Consider the following 24,133-nt stretch of genomic DNA (forward strand, 5'->3'; position numbering starts at 1 on the left):
ATTCAAAACTCTTAGTGTTAATACAGACGTGGCCCAAAAATCTGGACTGTGTGGCTGCCACTTTTTTCCCATCGCTAACAGGCTTTCTTTGTGGCAACAGTTTGGGGAAGGCCTTTTTTGTTCCAGCATGACTATAACTGTAATTCGAAGACCGTAGATGAACTAAAGACCTGCACTCAATTTCCAAGCACTGACCCCACGTGGACCAGGGTGTGTTCTCGCCCCGCGCCCCGTGTTTGTTTCGGGTCAGTTCATACCCGCCGTGACCCTACCCAGCATGAAATGGTTGGTAAAATAATAAATGAACAACCGAACGCTCGACTTGTGCAGATCGGTTCCCATTTGCGTACATTTGCATAATGAGAAAACGCGGCGCAATCAGGAATCACCTGTGTAGAGCGGAAACGTTCCGACGCCGCTCCGTCGAACACGAGCTCCGGGAAACCGAACCGTCCGAGTCGTCCCTCGTGAATATTAAAGACTGTTCTGGCAGTCGTCGTGCTTCACATCTCATAGCAGGAAGTCATTATGAACTAATGTAACGTTATTAGATCACTCAGCACCACCGGCGGAGGAGCGGAGGAGGTTCCTCACACTCGGAGGGAACGCAGATATCAATGCAGTCCTGGAATGTCAGGGTTTTTATCAACTCATTTTTATCAACCGAACACTTAAAATTGGGTCAGAATATACATAAATAAATCTGGTGGTGTAGAAACTTTATTTTTATTATTTAATTTCTTGAGAAAGTGTGAAAAGCCGTGTACAGATCTTCCAGTATCAAGCTCAGATGGCGTAGTGGTCTACGTACGTTCCTGCAGATAGTTATGCTTTATTTACAATAATAAAGGGTTATCATGTTTATGGACTGATAAGCAGAACTGAAATTTAGTTTGTACTCTCTGCCATCCCTGTCGTATTGTGTTTGGTTTTAAATTAGAACCAAATTTTGATTCCCAACCCTAGACTTAAATTGGCCATGTCTGATAAGATAAGGTAAGGAAGGTAAGGGTAGAGTAGGGTAAGGGTAAGGTAAGGAAGGTAAGGGTAGAGTGGGGTGAGGTAAGAAAGGTAAGGGTAGAGTAGGATGAGGTGAGTAAGGTAAAGGTAGAGTAGGGTGAGGTAGGGAAGGTAAGGATAGAGTGGGGTGAGGTAAGAAAGGTAAGGGTAGAGTAGGGTAAGGTAGGGAAGGTAAGGATAGAGTGGGGTAAGGTAAGGGTAGAGTAGGGTAAGGAAGGTAAGGGTAGAGTAGGATGAGGTAAGTAAGGTAAAGGTAGAGTAGGGTGAGGTAAGGAAGGTAAGGGTAGAGTAGGGTGAGGTAAGGAAGGTAAGGGTAGAGTAGGATGAGGTAAGGAAGGTAAAGGTAGAGTAGGGTGAGGTAAGGAAGGTAAGGGTAGAGTAGGATGAGGTGAGTAAGGTAAAGGTAGAGTAGGGTGAGGTAAGTAAGGTAAAGGTAGAGTAGGGTGAGGTAAGGAAGGTAAGGGTAGAGTAGGATGAGGTAAGTAAGGTAAAGGTAGAGTAGGGTGAGGTAAGGAAGGTAAGGGTAGAGTAGGATGAGGTGAGTAAGGTAAAGGTAGAGTAGGATGAGGTAAGTAAGGTAAAGGTAGAGTAGGATGAGGTAAGTAAGGTAAAGGTAGAGTAGGATGAGGTAAGGAAGGTAAGGGTAGAGTAGGATGAGGTAAGTAAGGTAAAGGTAGAGTAGGGTGAGGTAAGGAAGGTAAGGGTAGAGTAGGATGAGGTGAGTAAGGTAAAGGTAGAGTAGGATGAGGTAAGTAAGGTAAAGGTAGAGTAGGATGAGGTAAGTAAGGTAAAGGTAGAGTAGGATGAGGTAAGGAAGGTAAGGGTAGAGTAGGATGAGGTAAGTAAGGTAAAGGTAGAGTAGGGTGAGGTAAGGAAGGTAAGGGTAGAGTAGGATGAGGTGAGTAAGGTAAAGGTAGAGTAGGATGAGGTAAGTAAGGTAAAGGTAGAGTAGGGTGAGGTAAGGAAGGTAAGGGTAGAGTAGGATGAGGTAAGTAAGGTAAAGGTAGAGTAGGATGAGGTAAGGAAGGTAAGGGTAGAGTAGGGTGAGGTAAGGAAGGTAAGGGTAGAGTAGGATGAGGTGAGTAAGGTAAAGGTAGAGTAGGGTGAGGTAAGGAAGGTAAGGGTAGAGTAGGATGAGGTGAGTAAGGTAAAGGTAGAGTAGGATGAGGTAAGTAAGGTAAAGGTAGAGTAGGATGAGGTAAGTAAGGTAAAGGTAGAGTAGGATGAGGTAAGGAAGGTAAGGGTAGAGTAGGATGAGGTAAGTAAGGTAAAGGTAGAGTAGGGTGAGGTAAGGAAGGTAAGGGTAGAGTAGGATGAGGTGAGTAAGGTAAAGGTAGAGTAGGATGAGGTAAGTAAGGTAAAGGTAGAGTAGGGTGAGGTAAGGAAGGTAAGGGTAGAGTAGGATGAGGTAAGTAAGGTAAAGGTAGAGTAGGGTGAGGTAAGGAAGGTAAGGGTAGAGTAGGATGAGGTAAGTAAGGTAAAGGTAGAGTAGGGTGAGGTAAGGAAGGTAAGGGTAGAGTGGGGTAAGGTAAGAAAGGTAAGGGTAGAGTGGGTTAAGGTAAGATAAGGGTAGGGTAAGGTTAGGTAAGGAAGATAAGGGTATGGGTGAGTAATGGAAGTGAGGTAGGATAAGAGAGGTAAGATAAGGAAGGTAAAGGTGGGGTAAGGTGAGGGAGGTAAGATAAGGAAAGTAGGGGTAGGGTTGGGTAGGGTAAGGTGGTGTAGGATAAAGGAAGGTAAGGGAAGGTAAGGTAAGGAGGGTAGGGGAAGGTAAGGTGAGGGAGCAAAGATAAGGAAGATAAAGGTAAAGTAAGGGAAGGAAGGTAAGATAGACTTATTCTCACTCGTCCTTGTGGATTTGTTTGTGTACTTTGATTTTCTCTGACCTCCCAAACGTGCAGAAGGTGGATTAGTACTCTAAATTGTCCCTAGAGCTAATATTCTACATGCCGCACCTTTAAATGTCCAGTCTGCCCAGGCCGTACATTCAGTCCCGTTCCTGATATTAAAAGATGATCTGTGCAGGAGTGGTCGGACTTTGATGCGACGCACCGTCTGTCTGTTCTCTTTCAGCTCTCCGCACTACGCCTGCCCGGAGGTGATCAGGGTAAGTGCGCTCGCTCACGTACGTCCTTCCTAATGGAGCTTTTATACGCTCCTGCCCTCTAACCACCCCGGTCCTGCTCTCTGTCCCACAGGGAGAGAAGTACGACGGTAGGAAGGCAGATGTTTGGAGCTGTGGGGTGATTCTCTTTGCACTTTTGGTGGTAAGTGGGGGCCTAACACAACTCAGAACTTCCTCACTATCAGGGTTTATTCTCCTTATTCAGTTTTAACTCACATGAAGTCTGTCGGTTTGGAGAACATGTTCAGTAATCAGCAGGCAACAGAAATCAGCGGAAGGATTCATTTTCCCTTCGATTAAATTAATGATCCTTAGAAATGAAAGATTTCCTTTTCGTCTGCTCCCGTGGGCTTTTATGGCCCCAAAAAAACACAGTGCCAACTGAGCCCTCAAGTTAAAAGCTTGATCAAAGAACGAAATCCCCAAAAATGTACCCGATTAAAGCATATTTAGTACTAGTATTTGTCGGTTAGTCCCGTGTACCTCTGCCGAATAGTCCTCACGCTTCTCCGTCGATGTGTGTGTCAGGGTGCATTACCGTTCGACGACGATAATTTGAGGAACCTGCTGGAGAAGGTGAAGCTGGGCGTGTTCCACATGCCTCATTTCATCCCGCCGGACTGCCAGAACCTGCTGAGAGGGATGATCGAAGTGGACGCAGCCAAGAGACTGACGGTCAGTCCTGTTTAACTTTTTTAACTCGTTAATAACTGGACTGAGTTTATATAGTCATGATACAGTCACGATTTAACGATACCTCAGAGGAAAGCCTCCTGTCTGGAGCATGGCGCTGGCACCGACGCTGGCACCGGCTCATTCACGACATGCTATACGTGATGAGAGAGCACTTCGCTGCCACGAGCCGACGAGTTACGCGGCAGCTGCTGCCTCATCGGTCTCCTGGTGTTATCTAATTGGACTTCCCCACGTCCTCCGGTTCAGCCGAACAAGCCGACCCGGCTTTATATTTATCATCTGTGAGGAACGTTCCCGGATTCCGCCGGCAGTCGTTTCAGCTCAGTATCGTCAGGGTCTCGTGTCCGACACGCGACACCCGACACAGAGACGACCCTCGTGAGCCTGCGCCGCCGCTGCAGACGCCCTTCTGCAGGATCATCAGCGGGATCCGAAACGTGCTCGGAGTGTCTGCTGTGCCTCGTGTTACACCCTGACCGTCAGAGGCTGGGACACCAGTAGCAGAAATTAGATTCGGCCAGATTACCGAGATTACTTTTGTTGATTGTCTTTAATTAGCGGACAGTTTTGTCATCACGTTTTAGTTCAGTAAAAGTAGTGAAGTACACAATGACCACAATATTATCAAGATGGTCATAATGTTATGCCTAAGTTCCTGCAGGTTCTGATGTTCTTTTTGTCTGTCGTTACAGCTGGAACAGATACAGAAGCACACGTGGTACATGTACGTATCGATCTTACCTACGTTCTGCATGAATGCTTGTACAATTCAGATTTTTAAAAGGGCGTAGATACCCACTACTGAGATGTGTGTATGTTTTTATGGCCCCCCTGTGTGTACGTATGGGCTCGCTGTAAACATTCTGCAGGAATTTGTGTCTAAACCTTCTGGCTTTCTGAGGCTTTATTGAAGACTACGGACGGTACAGACTCTCACCGAGCCGATGCGACACTGACACGCATCTCGTCTTTCTGTTACATCAGCCCGGCTTAACGGCACTCACAGCGTTACTATCCTAGATTTATACTCACACGTTCACTGCTGTGTGTGTGTGTGTGTGTGTGGTTTAGAAAATAAGGTTTTAATACATTCTCACATTTTAAACGGCAGCCTCATCCTGGTCAGGTTGGGGTCATAAACATTCATTCATTCATTCATTGCCTGTTTTACTATCACTTTACCTGGTCCGGGTCACGGTGGGTCTCGTTCACGCTCTGATCTCCGCGTTCGTACACTTCTGTTGGCACCTCGGGCTTCTAACCACGGTCCGTAAACATCGTCAAAGACCCCGTCCTCTTCTTAGTCTGGTCCACCAAGCAGACTAGTGGCCAATTTTGTCTGCTGCAGGCTCTGCCAATCGTGGCTACTAGGGGGCACCCGGCCGACCGGTAGCAGAGCTGGTATTTGTACTCGGAGAGCGGAACGTCCTGCCGCGCCACCTGGGTGTTCCTGGGGCTTTTCATTACAGGGTTTGGGCTAGGCGTAGTTCCTGTTTAGCGTGATAGTGATGCTGTAGCGTACATAGATGTTTTTGACAATTGTAAATGTACAAGTTTGTGGTCACAGTTTGGAAAATGACCATTTTTTGTCATGGTCTGATGAGTTTGGTGTGGAAGAAGTCCTGTGGCCTGACCTCAACCCTATTAAACACCTTTGGGATAAATTGACCTCACAAATACAAATGGCTATTTTATATTAAATTAAATTGACACAAAAATCAACAGCTTTTAAACGTTAAGGATCAAAAGTCAAGGGTTGTGTAACAACCAAACATTAATGACCTTGATTTTAGAATTGGATGTCCTAGATACTTAGAGAAGTGTGATAGTGAGGTGTCCACGTACTTTTGGCCGTATTGTATTTGTAATCGAATGTATAATTCAATATTTACAATATAATGCACAGTTTCTGTGTCCAAATCCAAGCGACGCATGTCGAGATCACAAGATCACGATGCGCTGAGACTAGATCGATCATTTGAGACACGAACCTAACCCCTCCCGTTCTCTCTCCTTCACAGCGGGGGTAAAAACGAGCCCGAGCCGGAGCAGCCCGTCCCTCGGAAGGTAGCGATCCGTACCCTCCCCTCGGCGGAGGACATCGACCCGGACGTGCTGGAGAGCATGCATTCGCTCGGCTGCTTCAGAGACAAAAACAAACTGACGAAGGACCTGCTCGCCGACGAGTGAGTCTCACCGGGGGGTGAAACGAGGAGAACGCGAGGGAGAATCGTTTTTTCCGCGGCCGTATCGACGACACTCGTAGCGTTCGGCAGTTATCAGTACTGAGTGTAAAATCGAGCAGCCACAATCATAAAATGTTTACGAGCGTGTTTTATTTTTCCTCATAACCGAGTCTAGACGCTTCAGACCCATAAAAGGTTCGTCTGCATAATCGAGCAGTTAATTCTAGCAGAAGTGCGGCTAATGTCTACACCTCATTTTTTAAATTTTTAATCAAGACCTGAACCTAAAATGAAAAGTGTAAATATTAGAATAGAATAGAATAGAATAGAATAGAATGCCTTTATTTGTCATATATCCATATACAGGTGTACAGTACAATGTAATTCTTTGGGGTCAGAGCACAGGGTCAGCCGTAATACGGCGCCCCTGGAAGAGACAGGGTTAAGGGCCTTGATGAAGGGTCCAACAGTGGCTGAATGGCATAGCTGAGACCTTTCGGTTTAGAATCGAGCTTTAAAATGCTGCTCCTTATTTCGCAATGAGAAATTGTTTTCGCTTAACGGTTTAGCGTTAACAGGGTCCATGTACCTGAGGAGGACCCCCACGCTGTCAGACCGGAGCCTCGTAGTATGCGCTGAGAAATGCGCCATACCCTGAACCCAACATCAGAGGTCCGTTTTGCAGCAGCAGTGAGGAGAAACCCTTATCTGACCGTCCCTCCTGGCCAGGCTGGTAACACCACTGAGATTTAAACTCGAGTCCTTGAATTTCTGCGCTGGTGGGCTAACGTATTAGACCGTCGCTCCACCTGAGAGGCCCTGCGTTGTGTTTAAAGACTGATCCTTACCAAGTATGTACAGATTTTCTTTAAATCAGGCTCAGATTGTATTTTTATCGGTTTACCAACACTTCACCAGCACTCTGTCCTCAATCTTTGTCTTTGTTACAAGCTTCACGTCAATCGGAAAGCATTTAAATAAAATAAAACACCGGCGTTAGCACATTTTACAATTAGCTGCCACCATAAGGTTACAGATGGGGAAACGTCACCTGACCTTGACTACAAGATGGAATACTACCGTACGTTACTGAAACGGTCACTATCATAAAGACGCTTTGCTTCGTGATGGGATCTGTAAGTGTTTTATAGCACTGTTGCTCACAGCAATAAGGCTTCAGGAGAGCCTGTTTATCTTCTCCCATCCCTCAATCTAAACCCCCCTCCCAGAAGTCCTACAATTACCAGCTGCACTCTCGTCTGTGTTCGCTGTAACGCGGCTGACGGATGGATCCACCGGGATTCACCCGGCTCGGGATCGTGGGCCGCCGATTACCGCTCGCTGGGAGATTCGCCGCGGCTTCGAACGATCTTTCTAGACTCCGTTTCCAAATCCGGCACGTGTTCGCACATCAGAGCTGCGTAGACGCATAGGAATCAAACATTACACGGCTAAAAGTATACGGACACCTAATCATTAGCTTGTTGCACATCCTATTCCAAAACCATGATCATTTATATGGAGTAAGGTCTGTTTAGCTTCAGTCAAATTGGTGCAAGTTAAACAACGTTCTGCTGGACTGACAGACACATTCTGAGAGTTTTAAGGTGTTTTAAGGTGCGTTTTAAAGAGACTGTTGGTGATACAAACATATGAATCTGTTTATTTCAGTGACAACCAGGAGAAGATGATTTACTTTCTGTTGCTGGATCGTAAAGAGAGGTATCCAAGCCACGAAGACCAAAACCTGCCGCCACGCAATGACATCGGTAAGAAACTTCTAATGGAAATTAACCTCTTAAGACCCAAGATTTTTTTTGTCCATTTTTCATCTTGTTTTTACCTTATTTCTTGAAGAGTATAGGCAGACAAAAGTGTCTACTAATCGGGGCAACAGATCTAAGTTAAGCAGAACGTGGTATAAGGTATAACAAAGCCAAAATGTAATGTTGTCATATGTGACCACAGGGTTTAAGAGGTTTGTTGTTCATCATTATTCTGTATTTTCTTTTAATATGTACATCGGTACTGTTTCTAGTTTTAGACAGACAGACAGACAGACAGATAGATAGATACTTTATTTATCCCGAGGGAAATTATTGAAATTAAATGTACTAGCATAGAGGTTATCGTTTTCTTCCAGACCCCCCGAAGAAGCGAGTGGACTCTCCGCTGTTAACCAGACACAACAAGAGGAGACCGGAGCGTAAATCTATGGAGGTTCTGAGTGTAACCGAGGGAGGATCTCCTGTTCCTGTACGGCGAGCTATGGACCTTAATCAGCATGGACAGAGGTATCTGAGGTTTTTGGGATGGGGTGTCTAATGAGCTAATGTTTTTGGTATCCACATACTTTTGCATTTCTCAGATGAAGTCCAGACGACGTGACTCAGAGCTTTGACAGTATAAATTATGGACCTGAGCTCTGATAGGTCGATTGTTGATTTTAATAGCAGGAATTGAGATTAGCTCAGGCCTGAACTTTAAGGAAATGCTGGGTAATTGATATGTATTAAAAATGGACGTCCTTCAGTTTTTCGCCTCGGTTTTTCGGAGACGCCGTCACCCTCCGGCTCTCTCCGCGCACATCAAAGGCATCTTATCTCCCTTTCCTCTGCCTTTCATGTTTCCGTTTGATGTCTGGCATCTTTGGCCCCTGCTGGAATCCTAATGTGAGGTTAATTTTATCATGTCTGCGCAGTTCCGCTCACACAAACACTCGGATGTTTGTTTACGTCTGTAGCTACGCCGTGTTTTGGGTTCAGACGAGGGTCATCACGACTTTTCTCTCTGACCTTACCAAGTTTACGAACTACAAAGCACACTTTCGTCTTTATCGAATATTGAAAGGGTGCTGACTGGTTCCTACACTCCGTATCGTGTAGCTGGAACGTATTGGGACACCTCTTCTTCTTCAGTGATATAGAGGAAATCATGTGCTTCCAACTTAGAAGCGACAGTTTAGGAAACGCTGTTTCCTGGTCCAGCATGACCCCTGTGCACAAAGCAGCCCCTCTGAACAGCTCTGGAATGAACTAGAACATCAACTGAGGTCATTTAAAGGTTGAAAACAAACAATAAAATTCGATACATTTAGTTGCACTGATACATTAGACGCAAAGAAATCGTACTTAATGTTAACCAGGGTAGCACGGTGGGTAGCACTGTCGCCTCACAGCAAAAAAGTGCTGGGTTTGATTCCCAGTGTCCTTGTGGGTTTCCCCCGGGTACTCCCGTTTCCTCCCACAGTCCAAAGACATGCAGTCAGGTTAACTGGAGCTACTTAATTACACTAAATGTGTGTTTGTGTGTGTGTGCTCTGTGATAGACTGGTGACCTGTCCGGGGTGTTTCTTGTTTTTCTGCAAATTAATCAGACACCCTGACTGCAACCCTGACCAGGATAAAGTGGTTGTAAAACAGAAAATTAATCAGTGAATTAATGAATGGACAGTGTTAACCAAGCAGGTAGAAGTGAAAGGCACCGAGTTAAGGGGGTGTATTAAGTAACCTTAAAGGAAACGTGTTATATAATATATATAATATCACTATACATTGCAGATCAGGCATTAGTGTGATATGCTAGGTCACGTTCTTCAGACAGAAGGGAGGTAAGAGCTTTTTTTTGGCGTGTTTTGTAGCTGCTAATGGAGTGAAATATACGGTATATATATACATGGAGAGAAAGTAAGCATCGGTGTTCAGCAGCGTCGTGCTGCATGTCGTGATTTTCTGCCTGAACGATCAAACATATTTTGTGACTTACAAAATATATACATGTTTAACGATCGGATCGTTAGTCCGAGCAGAGACGCCCGAGCGCCCGTGTACACGACGACCGATCATTTATTTACGTCGTTTGCTCTCATGACAGAATCCAGTGCAACCAAAGTCAACCGGTTCAAAGAGAAACCGTGAGCAGGCGGTGTGAACCCAGGTCTTCAGAATAATTCGTGATCGCATTGCTGTGGGTTCGATGTATAAAACGACGAGGCGCAGTGAAACGTGTGTGTTCACACGGCATTGGCACAGGGCAGTGGTAGCCTAGATAGATAGATAAGGTACTGGACTAGTCGTCATAGAGTTGTCGGTTCAAGCCCCACCTCTACTAAGACCCCTGAGGAAAGCCTCTAACCCTCAACTGCTTGAATTGTAGACAGTCACAATCGTAAGTCGCTTCAGTCGTATATGTAAATATGATGTCCCTACAACCTTTGTGTACGTATGAAGGAACGGTTCATGGGTCACCGTTTTTACTTCTGACAGGACCCTCCTATTTATCCAGACCTGGGACTGGCACTATGGGTGCACTGATTCCCTCCCCTCCAATTGCTTGGTTCACGTAATGCCATACACCTTCTGTATTTGTGAGTAGGACGACCTAAAATGCATCTATGCAGAGAGATCACTAGGTTCTCAAACAGACCTATGACATATTTTCAGTCTGAAGCAACATAAGTGCTGGAATGATATCTGGATATTAGAAATGACTTTACGTCCTTTAATGTTTACAGAGTCACGGAGAATAAACGACTTTCCTTAAGACCGGGTTCGGATTTCTTCTGTCAGTAAGCAGCGAAAGCCGATCGACCCGACGCGCCGTCTCTCGGCGCCGTCATACGGGGATCGTCGCACTTTATCGGCGAGCTTTATAAAGGAGACCCGCTCGGATTTAATGACAGTTATCAGGGCACAACATACCGAAGATGAAGTTTTCTTACGTGCTCTATATGGACTCGATCGTGAACTTGATGGACGTCCTGGTCCAAAACAACATCATTGATAACAGCCTGTACTTTTTTGGGAAGGTTTTTACGTGGTTTGTGGAAATCAGTGTCTATTCGTAAAAGAGCAGGCCTGGCTCCCAATTCATCCCGAATATGTTCATCCCAAAATGGGGGGTTAAGAGTTTCTTTACACCGAGCTATTTGATTAAGGAGCTCGCTTTGTGCACAGGGACCCCGTTACGCTGGGACACGAAAGAGCCTTCCTTTCCAAACTTGAAAATATGATTTTACACCTACCTACGTACGTAACGTTCTTTATCGATCTGATCATCTCTGAATCTGTGACAGGTCACGGTCCATCAGCGGTGCCTCATCCGGTCTGTCCACCAGTCCTCTCGGCAGTCCACGGGTAAGTACTCCCTCCTCACCTTTCACTTTGAAGAGAGCGTCCCAGATCGACCCCGGACGTTCACTAGATAGGCTCACTCCTGTCCAGGGGGGCTTTTTAGGAAGTTAGAAAGCCGAAGGGCCATTTCCACCTCCAACTGTAGTTTTGGGAAGACTTTTCCAGCAGGAAGTGGAGCTTGTGGGACATCAAAATCCAGCTTCACGTTTGTTTTCAGGATCTAATGCAGTTCAGGTGATTGAAAGAAGCTGTCACTCCAACGTCAAATTGGATGAAAATTTACTTATAGTACGTACAACAGCTAAAGTTTAATAGTATATCACCCACAGACGATAAAACGCAACAACAATTCGACTCGCTCACTAGCTGTAAATGTCTTCTATGGCTGCATCGTTTTAGTAACAGAAGTTGTATGGAAAATTCAAATAAAAAAACACAATGTTTGTTACATTTACTTTGACTTTTTTGTCTGTTTAACTTTATTTGTTTGTGAATAAACATCCATTTCTGGATTTTAGACGTTCCAAAAAAAGTTGGGACGGGGGAGTTCAGTGCCAGTAATGAGGTAAAAAGCTAATTAACAATGTGATCGCAAACAGGTGATCGTAATCTTAATAAGACCTGATACACGTCGCCGATCGGTGTCCTCGATGCCAGAACGTCTCGTGTTGTGAGAAGTAAACAGAAACATCACGAAGTGGTAAATGCTTTACCGTCCCAACTTTTTTTAAAATGCAGAAATGGATGTGTATTAACAAACTAAATGACACTGACCAGACAAAACATGAAATATTTTATTGGAAGTTTTTTTCATTTGCATTTTCCATACCGTCCCAACTTTTTCTGATTTGTGGTCGTACTTTCTTTTATTCTCGTCTTGTGTGGCTGTTATTTTTTATTTGCTTTCCGCGCTCTTGCTGCCCTTTGGCCGGTCGTGCTAATGGCATGTTTTTTTCTCTCTCTTTGTGCACCGCTCTCCCTCGCTCCACGCCGCTGCTTCGCCCGATGTCTGTTCTCGTGCTGTTGGGACGTGTGTGTGCCCTGCCGTTTCGGTGCATGCGCTCTCCCAGCCCGTGCGGCGCTTTTTTATCCCCCCGCCGTACACGGACGCCGCGCGATCGGCCAACCCCGTCTCCCGACTCGACGGCACTTCACAGCCGGATGCGGCACCGAACAACAGAACCCAGACGCTCCCGGCTAAACCCAAAGCACCGGAAAAGCCCCTCCAGAGCGCTCGATCGAACCCTCTTCCCAACACGACCAGCGCACCTTCCGCCGCCGAGTCCGAGCCATCGACACCGTCCACGCCTTGCCGTTCCGTCGCCCTGTCCATCCTCATACCCGGCAGCCCGAAGGTGCGCCGGCCACCCCTGACCGTGCCCCCCAAGCTCTCTGTGCCCTTCTCTCAGGTGCCGCCTCCCTCCCCCATCCGCCGTCACCACCTGCACCCACTGGCCAACGCTGACCACAACGGCAAATGTATCCCCCCCGCACAGGTCACCCCTCACGCCTCTCCGCGCGCCAGCCCCCTGCCGACGCCCAAAGGGACGCCGGTTCACACGCCCAAGCACAGCCCGGCAGGCACTCCGAGCCCCACGCCTCCTCCCAGCCCCTCTATCGGAAGCGTGCCCTGGAGGACGAGACTCAACTCCATCAAGAACAGCTTCCTCGGCTCGCCGAGGTTTCACCGCAGGAAACTACAAGGTAACCGCCGTGTTCAGGACTTTTTCTCTCAAAGTTATCCAACACACACATCGTCCTTCTAGAAAAGACATTTGTTATCATTTCTCATCTACTTTATAGAAAGACAGACAGACAGTTAGATAGATAGACAGACAGATACATATATAGACCGACAGATACTTATATAGACCGACAGACAGACATATACATATATAGACTGACAGACAGATAGATAGATAGATAGATAGATAGATAGATAGATAGATAGATAGATAGATAGATAGATAGATAGATAGATAGATAGATACATATATAGACAGACAGACAGATACATATATAGACAGACAGACAGACAGATACATATATAGACTGACAGACAGATAGATAGATAGATAGATAGATAGATAGATAGATAGATAGATAGACAGACAGACAGACAGACAGACAGACAGACAGACAGATAGATAGATAGACATACAGACAGATACATATATAGATAGACAGATACATATATCGACCGACAGACAGATACATATATAGACCGACAGACAGACAGTTAAATAGATAGACAGACCGACAGACAGACAGATACATATATAGACAGACAGACATATACATATATAGATAGTTAGATATATAGACATACAGACAGATACATACAGTATATAGATAGACAGACATTTACATAGACAGACAGAGAGACAGACTGACAGATAGTCGGATAGATATATATACAGACAGACAGACAGATAGACAGATACATATATAGACAGACAGATAGACAGTTAAGTATTACAGCGGCTCAAGGTCTGTTAAGGTAAAAAACAAAGTATTTGAGGTAAGTAGAGTAATACTGTACAATACTAAGCAGGTGTATAAACAGAATAAAGTTTTTTTTTTTACTTTTGCACACCACGCTCGTTACCTCGGGTGTGTTTAATCCCTATAAATCAGTTAGTCCGGGTCAATCTCTGGATTAATCTCGGGAATAAACGTGCCGTTATCAGCTCTGTCCGTTTTAATGTGTTGTTATGATAACGAGAGCTCTGTAATCATCTCCCCTCACCCCGAGCTGTTATGGGACCTGGTGTTATATCTCTACCCCTCTCAGTTCCACTCTCCAGGGACCAGGACGCTGTTTACTCTCCTGTACTGGTTGTTAAACAGCTGTTTTTTGTTAGTAAACGATTAGCTGTGGTTTATTAGCATGTGTCTCTCTCTTTAGCGTGCATGTTTACTCGGGTATAAAGGGTGAACCGTCATGTTTGGCTTTAATTATTCTGGGAAATTCACAAACAGCGCTTGTAATTCAGTTTGATTTTAAATACTACCACAACTAAGACCGTCTGTGAAAAGGAAAAGCCGAAGCCGATGGCCTCACCGGCCACGCCGGCTCGTCTCTTGGCACGTTAACGCTCAGGATCGGGCAGTTTCTATCGATAAACCTCCACGTTCAAGTAAGAGCGAATCAGCAGCGAATCACTTCGACGACGCAGTTCTGAAAAAGCGCTCATCAGCGAACCGAAGCGAAACGGAGCAACCCAGTAAATTACCGCATGAGCCGCGTGTGCAAAAGACGCAGCAGCGCCAGGACTCGTGATGCTAGCTCTGTGTTTACAGGATTTATGATGCTTGATCATGTGGTTTTGTTTCGCAGTGCCCACGCAAGAGGAGATGTCCAGCCTGACGCCGGAGTCGTCCCCCGAGTGAGTTCCACCACACCTAGGCCCTCAGATCATGTTCTTATGAATACGCGCGTTCGTACCGTAGGCACGTTAGCTCTGGTAGCTGGTTCGGTTGCTATGGTGATGATGCAGGCTCGCCTCCGCTGAGTACCACAGCGAAGGCAAAAAAAAAACAGGTCGAGAGACCGGCTTACGACCTCCGCTTGCTTAACTCCTCAGAGACAGCTCCTGTTCCTGCCTGTGGAAGGACTTCTTCTTTTCTTTAATGTTCTTGCCTGTAGTTCAGCTCCGTCCCAGATAAGCATCCTGCGTGGCAGAATCCCAGCATGCTTCACGGTCCGAGAGGGCCAGGAAATGAGCCGCGCACCAGGCTTCGGACTTCGGATCGTCGGCCCGCGACCGACGTCCCGGGGGCCGTCTTTTAATAGAAAAGCCGAAATATTTGACACCTCCTCGTGTCAGTCGTGGTTGTCAGTCCAGGATGGTTGTTAATCGGATGCACGTCTGCTGGCGGCGGCGCCCCCAGTGAGCTGTAGCGGTACAGCAGCTGCACTGTGGACTGTTGATGTATTTTTATACTCTGTTCACTCTCAATTAACTCAAATGATTGTGCATGTGGCGAGGTTTGCGAGTTAAATAGGAATATATACACACTACACGGTCAAAAGTATTCGGACACCTGACCCAAACTTGTCGGACATCACATTTTAAAAACAAACGGTATTAATGGTGTTTCATTTTTTCCAGACTTGCCAAAAAATCCTGGTTTGGGAATTTCATTAATTTGGAGAAAGAGGAGCAGATCTTTGTGGTGATCCAGGATAAACCCCTGAGCTCCATCAAGGCCGACATCGTTCAGGCTTTTCTCTCGGTAAGTTTTATCAGTGTGTGTACTCATGTGTGTTTAAATGTATTATTGTAGTCATAGACAGATAGATAGATAGATAGATAGATAGATGGATGGATGGATGGATGGATGGACGGATGGACAGACGGACGGACGGGCGGGCGGACGGACGGGCGGGCGGGCGGGCGGGCGGACGGACGGACGGACAGACAGATAGATAGGTAAATAGATGGATAGATAGATGGGTAGGTAGATAGATGGATGGATGGATGGATGGATGGATGGATGGATGGACAGACAGACAGATAGATAGGTAGATAGATAGGTAGATAGATAAATAGATGGATAGATAGATAGATGGATAGATGGGTAGGTAGATAGATGGATTTATGGATGGATGGATGGATGGACAGACAGACGGATAGATAGATAGATAGATAGATAGATAGATAGATAGGTAGATAGATAGATAGATAGATAGATAGATAGATAGATAGATAGATAGATAGATAGATAGATAGATAGATAGATAGATAGATAGATAGATAGATAGATAGATAGATCTGCTCAGTGTGAGTAATATAAAGAAACCACACATCCTTCTCACCTCTCGGGTCCTCTCAGATCCCCAGCCTCAGCCACAGCGTGGTCTCTCAAACCAGTTTTCGCGCCGAGTACAAATCCACGGCCGGTCCCGCCGTCTTCCAGAAGCCCGTGAAGTTCCAGGTGGACATAACGTACACAGAAAGCTCGTTGGCCACCAAGGAGAACGGCATCTACTCCGTCACCTTCACCCTGCTCTCAGGTAACCATGCCGCGGCTGAGTCCTGGTCCAATCTCAAAAGGAAGTTTTATTGGAGCGATCGGTCACACACTCTCTCTCTGTGTGTGTGTGTGTGTGTGTGTGTGGGTCGTGCTGCAGGTCCCAGTCGACGCTTCAAACGAGTGGTGGAGACGATCCAGGCTCAGCTGATCAGCTCACACGAACAGCCGACAGTTCAGCAGCTGTCTGGTGAGCTTTATCCACAAAACAAACACACACCAACACACTCACACACACCAACAACATGTACTCAACACACAACTCACCAACAGTTCAGCAGCTGTCTGGTGAGCTTAACACAATTAACACACATCAGCCCACTCACATAACTCAATAAACACACACCAACACACATCAACCGTCAACAACATTCTCAATCAACTCAATAAACAAACACAACACACACCAACACTCACCAGTACACACCAATGTTCACCCACTCCCACCGATGTTCACCACACACCAGCTCTCACCAGCACACACCAGTTTTAACCATTTTACACCGATGTTCACCCACTCTCACCAGCATACACAGGCACACGGCCACACCCATTCACTAACCAACACAAAACCCTCACCTACACTAAAATACACTTGTGTATTGTTATATTACTTCTTGCACCACCAGCTACTTTCACCGCCTTTTAAAATAACATCTTCCACTTGCATGGCTACTGCCAGCTACGCCGCAGCAACCCGAACGCATCACCACGTTCAACCTCAGCCACATTCAACCAAACACGTGTTTAAGGACTAACAGCATCAGTTTAACTGTTCATCTGTCTATTGTGGGGTGATAAAGTAATTGCCCCCTTTCAGTTGCAATTGTTAATCGATTAATTTTTCTTTAGCAGATTTAGGAAAGATTTAAATAATTCCAACACAAAGAAAAAGTACAATCAAAATCAAGCTTCAGAAGAGTTCTCAAGAGCTAAAAAAAATGAGAGAGTTTAATGAGAGATGAATGGAGTTGATTTGAAAGTGATTAGTGTATCAACTCTGCAATCTACACATGTAGATGCACGTTCATATTCTGAGACACAAAATAAATTCTGGTTTAATATCAGCGAATCGTCCCGTGTCCAAATAATACAGTCGTTAAATCCACGTCCTTCCAGGCTGTACTGATATGTCACCACTTGGAGATGAAGAACGAAACGAAACGAGAGGACGTTTTTTTTTTTGTGGGTTCTGTACCTCTGTCTCATTACACGGCTGTGCATGTGCTTGTGCTGAACGTCCTGATAACAGCTCCCTCCACTAAATCAACAGATAACCAACCTAAACCGGTGATTTTAACACTCGATTTGAAAGTGTCGAAAGGGTCAGGTTTCATCTATTAGAGAACATGTCAGATATTTAATCTCCAATAAACCTGACCCTGTCGACACGCGGGACCGGGAAAATGGCATTATCAGATCTGACCGCTGAACAGAGGGAGATGTTATCAGGTCACCACTCGCCATACCATCATCTTTACCATCCTGGCCGTGCATCCTGGCCGTGCACTACCTCCATCACCTGTGTAAGTGTAATCACGTGTGCCTGTGTGACAAACGAACTCAGCAAGCTCATCAGTACAGACACACCAGTACATGAGACGAATCATGACACACGACCAGGACACGAGAGACTGGAAATAACGCACAGTAACAAACACAGCAGATCTTTCGGTTTCGATCTAGGAGTTAAACGATCATTAGGCAAGGCAAGGCAAGGCAAGTTTATTTGTATAGCACCTTTCATACACAGTGGCAATTCAAAGTGCTTTACATAAGGAAAAGTTAAAAGCATTAAAACATTCCTGAGATCTAGAACCTCAGAAAGACTTCTTGCAAACATTTAGTTACAATTAAGAACATGTAATTCAAACGAGAGATAAAAATTAAGAACATAAAAAATAAAATAAAAATATTGTAAAATATACCCTACAATTTAAGAAATATGAAATTAAAACAAGAGAGATAAGCAATTAAGAACATGAAAACTAAAGGAAAATATAGTAAAATATACCCTACAGTTTAGAGAATATAAAATTAAAACAAGAGAGATACACGTTATTATAAGTGATTAATTATACCGCAGTAATGTCAACAAACACTCATACACTACTCTATTAAAAAAAAATGTATTAAGAGCATGAAAAACTAAAAGAAATATGGTAAAATGAGGGTAATAGCAAAAATTTCGAGCTCAATCATAGGCACAAGAAAAAAGAAAAGTTTTTAACCTGGATTTAAACATTTCTACATTTGCGGAACATCTAATATCTCCTGGCAGTCTGTTCCAGTTATATGCAGCCCAACAGCTAAATGCTGCTTCACCATGTTTAGTTTGGACTCTGAGCTCAACTAGCTGACCTGAGTCCATGGATCTAAGAGATCTACTAGGTTTATATTCTCTAAACATATCTGAGATGTATTCTGGGCTGAACCCATTCAGTGATCTATAGACCAGTAGCAGCACTTTAAATTCTATTCTGTAACTAACCGGAAGCCAGTGTAGAGATTTTAGAACTGGAGTGATGTGCTCAGTTCTCTTCGATCAGATCAGCTTCTCTAGGTCTTGTTGGCACACTAGACCCTTGATTTTGGCTATATTTCTAAGATGGTAGAAGGCTGTTTTGGTGATGGTTTTAATATGGCTGGTGATTAGCTGAAAGTAAAACTCTAGCATACGGTTAGTTAGCAGGGCAGAGTAAGCATGTGGCGTCACGTTTACTGGTCAATCTGCACTGTGAGCTGTCCTAGCGAGCCCACAGCAATTCGGTTAGCAATCGCTTAGTCAAAATGTCCAAGATGTGGAAGTGTGAGGATGTAACATGCCTGGTTAAAATGCAGAATATTATAGGGAATTTTTATATAGTAGTAAATGTACATTGTTTAAATAACGCTCATCGAAGTGCTACAACTTCTTTCCTCGTGAAAACACTGAGTGACGGTTTGGGAACCAGAGACGTCGTTTGATCCAGTATTTGAAGGGAAATTTGTGTGTAATTGTTGCTGAGTTCAGGTTTACACTCACACCCACTGTTTCTCCATTCCAAAGTAAATCTTGTTCAGTTGTATTATCAGTGTATACAAGTTGTACTTGTATAATGTTTCCACTCATCGAATTTTGTGTTTGAAGGATTATTTTCTGTGATCGTGTGTTCCCGTGTTCTCACGCATGATGTCTGACCCTCATTCTCATAGTGTTCTGTGCTCCACTCTGTTCATGTGTGTGTTCTCTCTGTGTCGGTTCTTCTCTCCCGGTGTGTACCCAGGCAGCCCGTTGACTAGCTTCTTTGAAGTAATCAAACAGCTCTTTTCAGACGAGAAGACGGGGCAGGCGTCGCGGCCCCCCGACACGCCCGAGCACGCCGCCGAGGGGAGACGTGAGTCCGACCCGAACGCCTCGGAACGCACGAAAGAGAACGGCGAGGCGGCCTCGGCGATCAGGACTCGAGAGGAAGCGTAAATCCGGGAGCGCTAGAACATAAAAATCACAAATCTGTAAGCTCGACCGTTCGGTCCTCTACGGCGTAATCGTTTCCAATCGATTCTTCCCGAGTGGGGCGAAACGGACCCGAACGTCCAGTACCTCTCTCGTCCTGTCGTTTTCTAATGTACGTTCGTTTCATGACGATGACGGCTTTGCACATCTCTGCTCTCAGGAATTATCCAGAAGTGTTAGAACGGACGCTCGGCACACGAACCAGCAAGTACAAGCTACGGACGGACGCACGGACGCTTCTCCAGACAGCATCTTCTCTGAAACTCATCCGACCTCCACAGGATCTCTTCAGACGAAGGGCCGATCTAAGCGAGGCCTTTAAGAAACAGCAAGACTAAAACGATGAACAGTCGTAGTAATTTAAGTATAAATATTCATATACGTGCAATAGGCCTGCTCTACCATAGAAAACCTTTGGAATCGACTACATTCCTGCATCTGTTTCTCCATAGAAAAGTCGTTAAATTGATGTAGATCACGATAACAAGAAGACACGTCGTTCCTGAAAACCGACACATAAGTAGTGGTCGTCAGGGATTGAAAAGGTTGGGTCAGAGGGGGGGGGGGGGTTTGGTTTGGTGGCGTCACTCATGAATGGAGTTAAATGACCAAATAAAATCCAGCAAAGTACACAGGAAAGCACAGGCACTGTACATTAGGGACGTGAATTTGCAGGTCAAAATGAACCACGCCCAAACTTCTTAATCACCCACCTACCATTGTAGAATAGGGACGTAGATCAGGACGTAGATTGGGTTCAAATTTAAACTTAAATTAAGTAAGTCATTATTCAGTTATGCATCCAACGACCTGACGTGTCCGAAGCGTAGCTCTAGAATTGTTTCCCTTTCTTCGGCAGTGCTTTTGGTGTAACCTTTGCAGGACGCCCATTCTTAGAGAGAGTAGCAGTAGTAATAAATGCAGGAATTTAGAATGTTTCCAAAGGTTTGGAAACTAAAACGTCCCCTCCACACACACACACGAATTCCAGGAGGAGCACGTCGATGCCACATTCAGGAGAAGCAGCCACGGATCGTGTCCTGTTCGAAGTGTTTCTGAACTCTTGAATTTTTAAGAATTATTAAGTTATTACGGGGGTGGGGGGGGGGTTGGGTTCATACGGGACGGACGGGGTTCAGGGTCGAACGGGGAACGAACGTGTGATGAAATGCTCTATTGTACAGACTCTAATCTAAAGCTGGTAATGTATTTGAGATTTCAAGACTTTTAATGTCTTTTTTTTGTTGTTTGGAAAAAAATCTGCAGGATTCAGAGAACTTTGGCCATAATCGTGTATCATTTCGTAACTTATTTATCGCCGTATTTTATTCGTTCTCGTCTGTTTAATCGGCCGGGAACGTTGGAGAGCCAAACGGGGTAGTTTATAGTGTTCGTCGAGGTACTTGTCATTCTGTCTCAGAAAGAGTTCGTAGTATATGTTAAATTATGTACCGGTCATACGAGAATGTAGACTGTACGCGGGAAAGGGGGTACGAATTTACAAAGTCTCGATATCCGTCCATTTCTTTTCGACCGCCCTCTCGGCGCACGCGCTCAGACGGACCCGAGAGGCCGTGGCACGCGTTGTAAATAGACGAATTCAGCCGGCGAGCTCCGGCGGCACCGAGGGGACTCTCCCGCATGTCGGACGTCCGGCCTTTCTCTGCATGACGACGTCACGGTCGATTCGGTGTCACGTGACGGCAAGAGACGTTTTGGGTTTCGGTAGCCTTCATTTCTCTCTAAAGGTCGGAGGGGTGGTCGGAGGGGTGGTCGGAGGGGTGGTCGGAGGGGTGGTGGGGGGGCCCGCCGAGGTCGACGACACGTCCACGGCTAGGCCGCATTCCGACAGCGAAAGAAACTAAGCAATATCTATTTATCCTTCCTGTTATTTTTTTGTTTGTTTGTTTTTTGTTTTGTTTTTGTACAAGAGAAGCTGGAACGTTGCGGAAAACACTCATCATTTTAAACGAGCAGAAAAAAAATCACACCTGACATGTCCCTCTTGTAACAACTGTGAATGAATTCAGTGCAAACAGAAATAAAATCGTCTGATTGTTTTAGAAACGTCTCTGTCGTCCCAGACTGCACCACACCTTTGATTACAGTCCACATGTTTTAATCATGCCGCTACATCTTGTTTAGTGTTTATTTATTACCTGACCAGCTCTTGAAGAAGATCAAAGACTCTTGAAAGGTTAGTATTCCTCGGTTCGGTCAGAGACGGACCCTTGTCTGTGGCCTCTCGGTAAGTAGCGCATCAGAGGTCGGTCACACACGTTGGACACGAAGGCCCGAGGAGGGATAATTTAAAATACCCAGAGGATAAACGATCACATCTGCATGAGTGTGTGTGTGTGTACCAAATGTTAAGAATTGTCCTAGATTTTATTCGGGTAATGCCTGTCAGTAAAACTCCCAGATCAGGTCGTCAGTCCATCACACACAGACGCACACACACGTACACGCACACGGTAGTTTTAATATCTATCAGACTGCATGTGTTTGGACTTGCGGGAAGAAACCGTAGCGCCCAGAGGAAACCCACACGGACACAGGGAGAACATGCAAACTCCACACAGACCGGACTCTGGAATTATACCCAGGCCCTTCTTACTGTGAGGTGACAGTCCCTAATTTACTGTAAGGTAGGTTTAACAACAGTCCCATAAAACCATAAATAGTTTCGGTCCAATGGGCAATGAAACAATAACGGGTAGCACCGAGTAACTGGTTTATTAAACTTAGTAAAGATTATTATTATTGCAATGATAATAATAATAAATATAGTTAATTTTATTATTATTTTATATTAGCAGTAGTAGTAGTGGTGTTAATATTAGTCTTATCTGCATCATATGTATTTGTATTATTATTTTATATTAGTAGTAGTATTAGTATTAGTGTTATCCGCATCATATGTATTTGTATTATTATTTTATATTAGTAGTAGTAGTATTAGTGTTATCCGCATCATATGTATTTGTATTATTATTTTATATTAGTAGTAGTATTAGTATTAGTGTTATCTGCATCATATGTATTTGTATTATTTTATATAAGTAGTAGTAGTAGTAGTATTAATATTAGTCTTATCTGCATCATATGTATTTGTATTATTGTTATTACTATTACTAGTAGTAGTAGTAGTAGTAGTATTAATATAAGTATTTATTCCCCTCTACTGGAAAACTCCCCCCCCCCCTCCTCCTTACTCTTTAGCTTTGTTCTTTTCCTCTCCTTTATGAATTTGTTTTTTTTCTCTCTTTTTTGACTTTGCTTTCTTTTCTGTCCTTTCCAACTTTGTTCTTTATCCCCTCTTTTCAAACGTTGTACCTTTTCCCCTTCTTTCTAACTGTGATATTTTTCACTTCTTTCTAACTGTGATATTTTTCCCTTTTCTAACTGTTCTTTTTTCTCACCTTTTTAACTTTGATCTATTTTCTCACCTTTTTAACTTTCTAACTTTACATTTTTTTCTTTCTTAAACTTTGTTCTTTTTCCCCCTCTTTTCTGACTTTGTTCTTTTTCACTTGTTTTTTTTTTCTATCCTTTTTATGTTAGTGCTTTTATCACTCTTTTCAGACTTTGTTTTCTTTTCCATCAATCACCTTCTTTCTTCTTTTTTCTATTGGTGTGTTAAGGCATCATGAGTTATGTGGAATCCTGCTGTATAACGTCAGTAATGTACATGAGATTCGAACTCGCAGGTTCAGACACTGAGATTATGTATCACTATCTTAGACCACTGCACCATAGCACCACGTTGTGCCAAGGACTCATTTTTTTCCACACTTTTTACATAACAACCCTACTGGTGTGTTAAAACATCATAACATACTTTGGTCTATTAGGCCCTTTGATCAGTATATACAATTATTATGTAATTACATATGAGGGTCTCGAACCCCCAACTATGAACACTCCACAGTGTAACTCTAAGCACCTTTGACTGCCGCACCATCCGAATGATGTGAAATATTCTCTGATGGGAGGTTGTAAAAGCCAGTGAAGCTTATGAGTCACATCAATAAGCTCACTTGTTTTAATATGCAGTATATGACAGGGTCCGCAACTGACCTTTGCTTTGGGTCAGTGGGTCTCGAACCCTCGACTTCAAACACTCGACAGTATAGCACTAGACCGCTGCACCATCCGATCTATGCGAATCATGCGAATCATGCGAATCATAGGCGGTCGCAAAAACAAATGAAGTGCGCCCTCTTGTGGTGAAAGTAATTACAAGCAACCGGCAAGACTTTTATGCACATTTCATGATGCATTAAAGCATTAAAATCATTTGTCTGCGCCACCATGGTGAAGTGAACCATGTAAATAATCCTGATATTTATAAAAGAAAAAGAATAAAAGGATATTCCTATATGAATGGATAGAGCTCTGGGACTTTTAGTTTGAAAGGCCATTCTAGTACAGGTGTGTG

At 44.5% G+C, this 24,133-nt stretch overlaps 1 protein-coding gene across 3 annotated transcripts in view; it reads left to right on the forward strand.

The window, feature by feature from the left end:
• The window catches only part of brsk2b (BR serine/threonine kinase 2b), a 92,435-nt gene extending 72,395 nt beyond the window's left edge, over positions 1-20,040 (forward strand). The window contains exons 6-19 of one of the 3 annotated variants that reach the window (XM_062989419.1): positions 3,094-3,127; positions 3,219-3,287; positions 3,674-3,820; positions 4,534-4,565; positions 5,863-6,027; positions 7,699-7,796; positions 8,171-8,321; positions 11,102-11,162; positions 12,230-12,863; positions 14,500-14,548; positions 15,275-15,398; positions 15,999-16,179; positions 16,297-16,386; positions 19,853-20,040. In XM_062989419.1, coding sequence (XP_062845489.1) covers positions 3,094-3,127; positions 3,219-3,287; positions 3,674-3,820; positions 4,534-4,565; positions 5,863-6,027; positions 7,699-7,796; positions 8,171-8,321; positions 11,102-11,162; positions 12,230-12,863; positions 14,500-14,548; positions 15,275-15,398; positions 15,999-16,179; positions 16,297-16,386; positions 19,853-19,872 — 1,855 coding nt within the window. In that variant the 3' untranslated portion in view covers positions 19,873-20,040. Of the gene's footprint in view, positions 1-3,093; positions 3,128-3,218; positions 3,288-3,673; positions 3,821-4,533; positions 4,566-5,862; positions 6,028-7,698; positions 7,797-8,170; positions 8,322-11,101; positions 11,163-12,229; positions 12,864-14,499; positions 14,549-15,274; positions 15,399-15,998; positions 16,180-16,296; positions 16,387-19,462 lie in introns of all 3 variants that reach the window. The other 2 variants (XM_062989418.1, XM_062989420.1) reach the window with 2 other exon arrangements.
• The last annotated feature ends 4,093 nt before the right edge of the window (positions 20,041-24,133 follow it).

Source organism: Trichomycterus rosablanca, chromosome 27 (genome assembly GCF_030014385.1).
Source record: "Trichomycterus rosablanca isolate fTriRos1 chromosome 27, fTriRos1.hap1, whole genome shotgun sequence".
Lineage (NCBI taxonomy): Eukaryota > Metazoa > Chordata > Actinopteri > Siluriformes > Trichomycteridae > Trichomycterus > Trichomycterus rosablanca.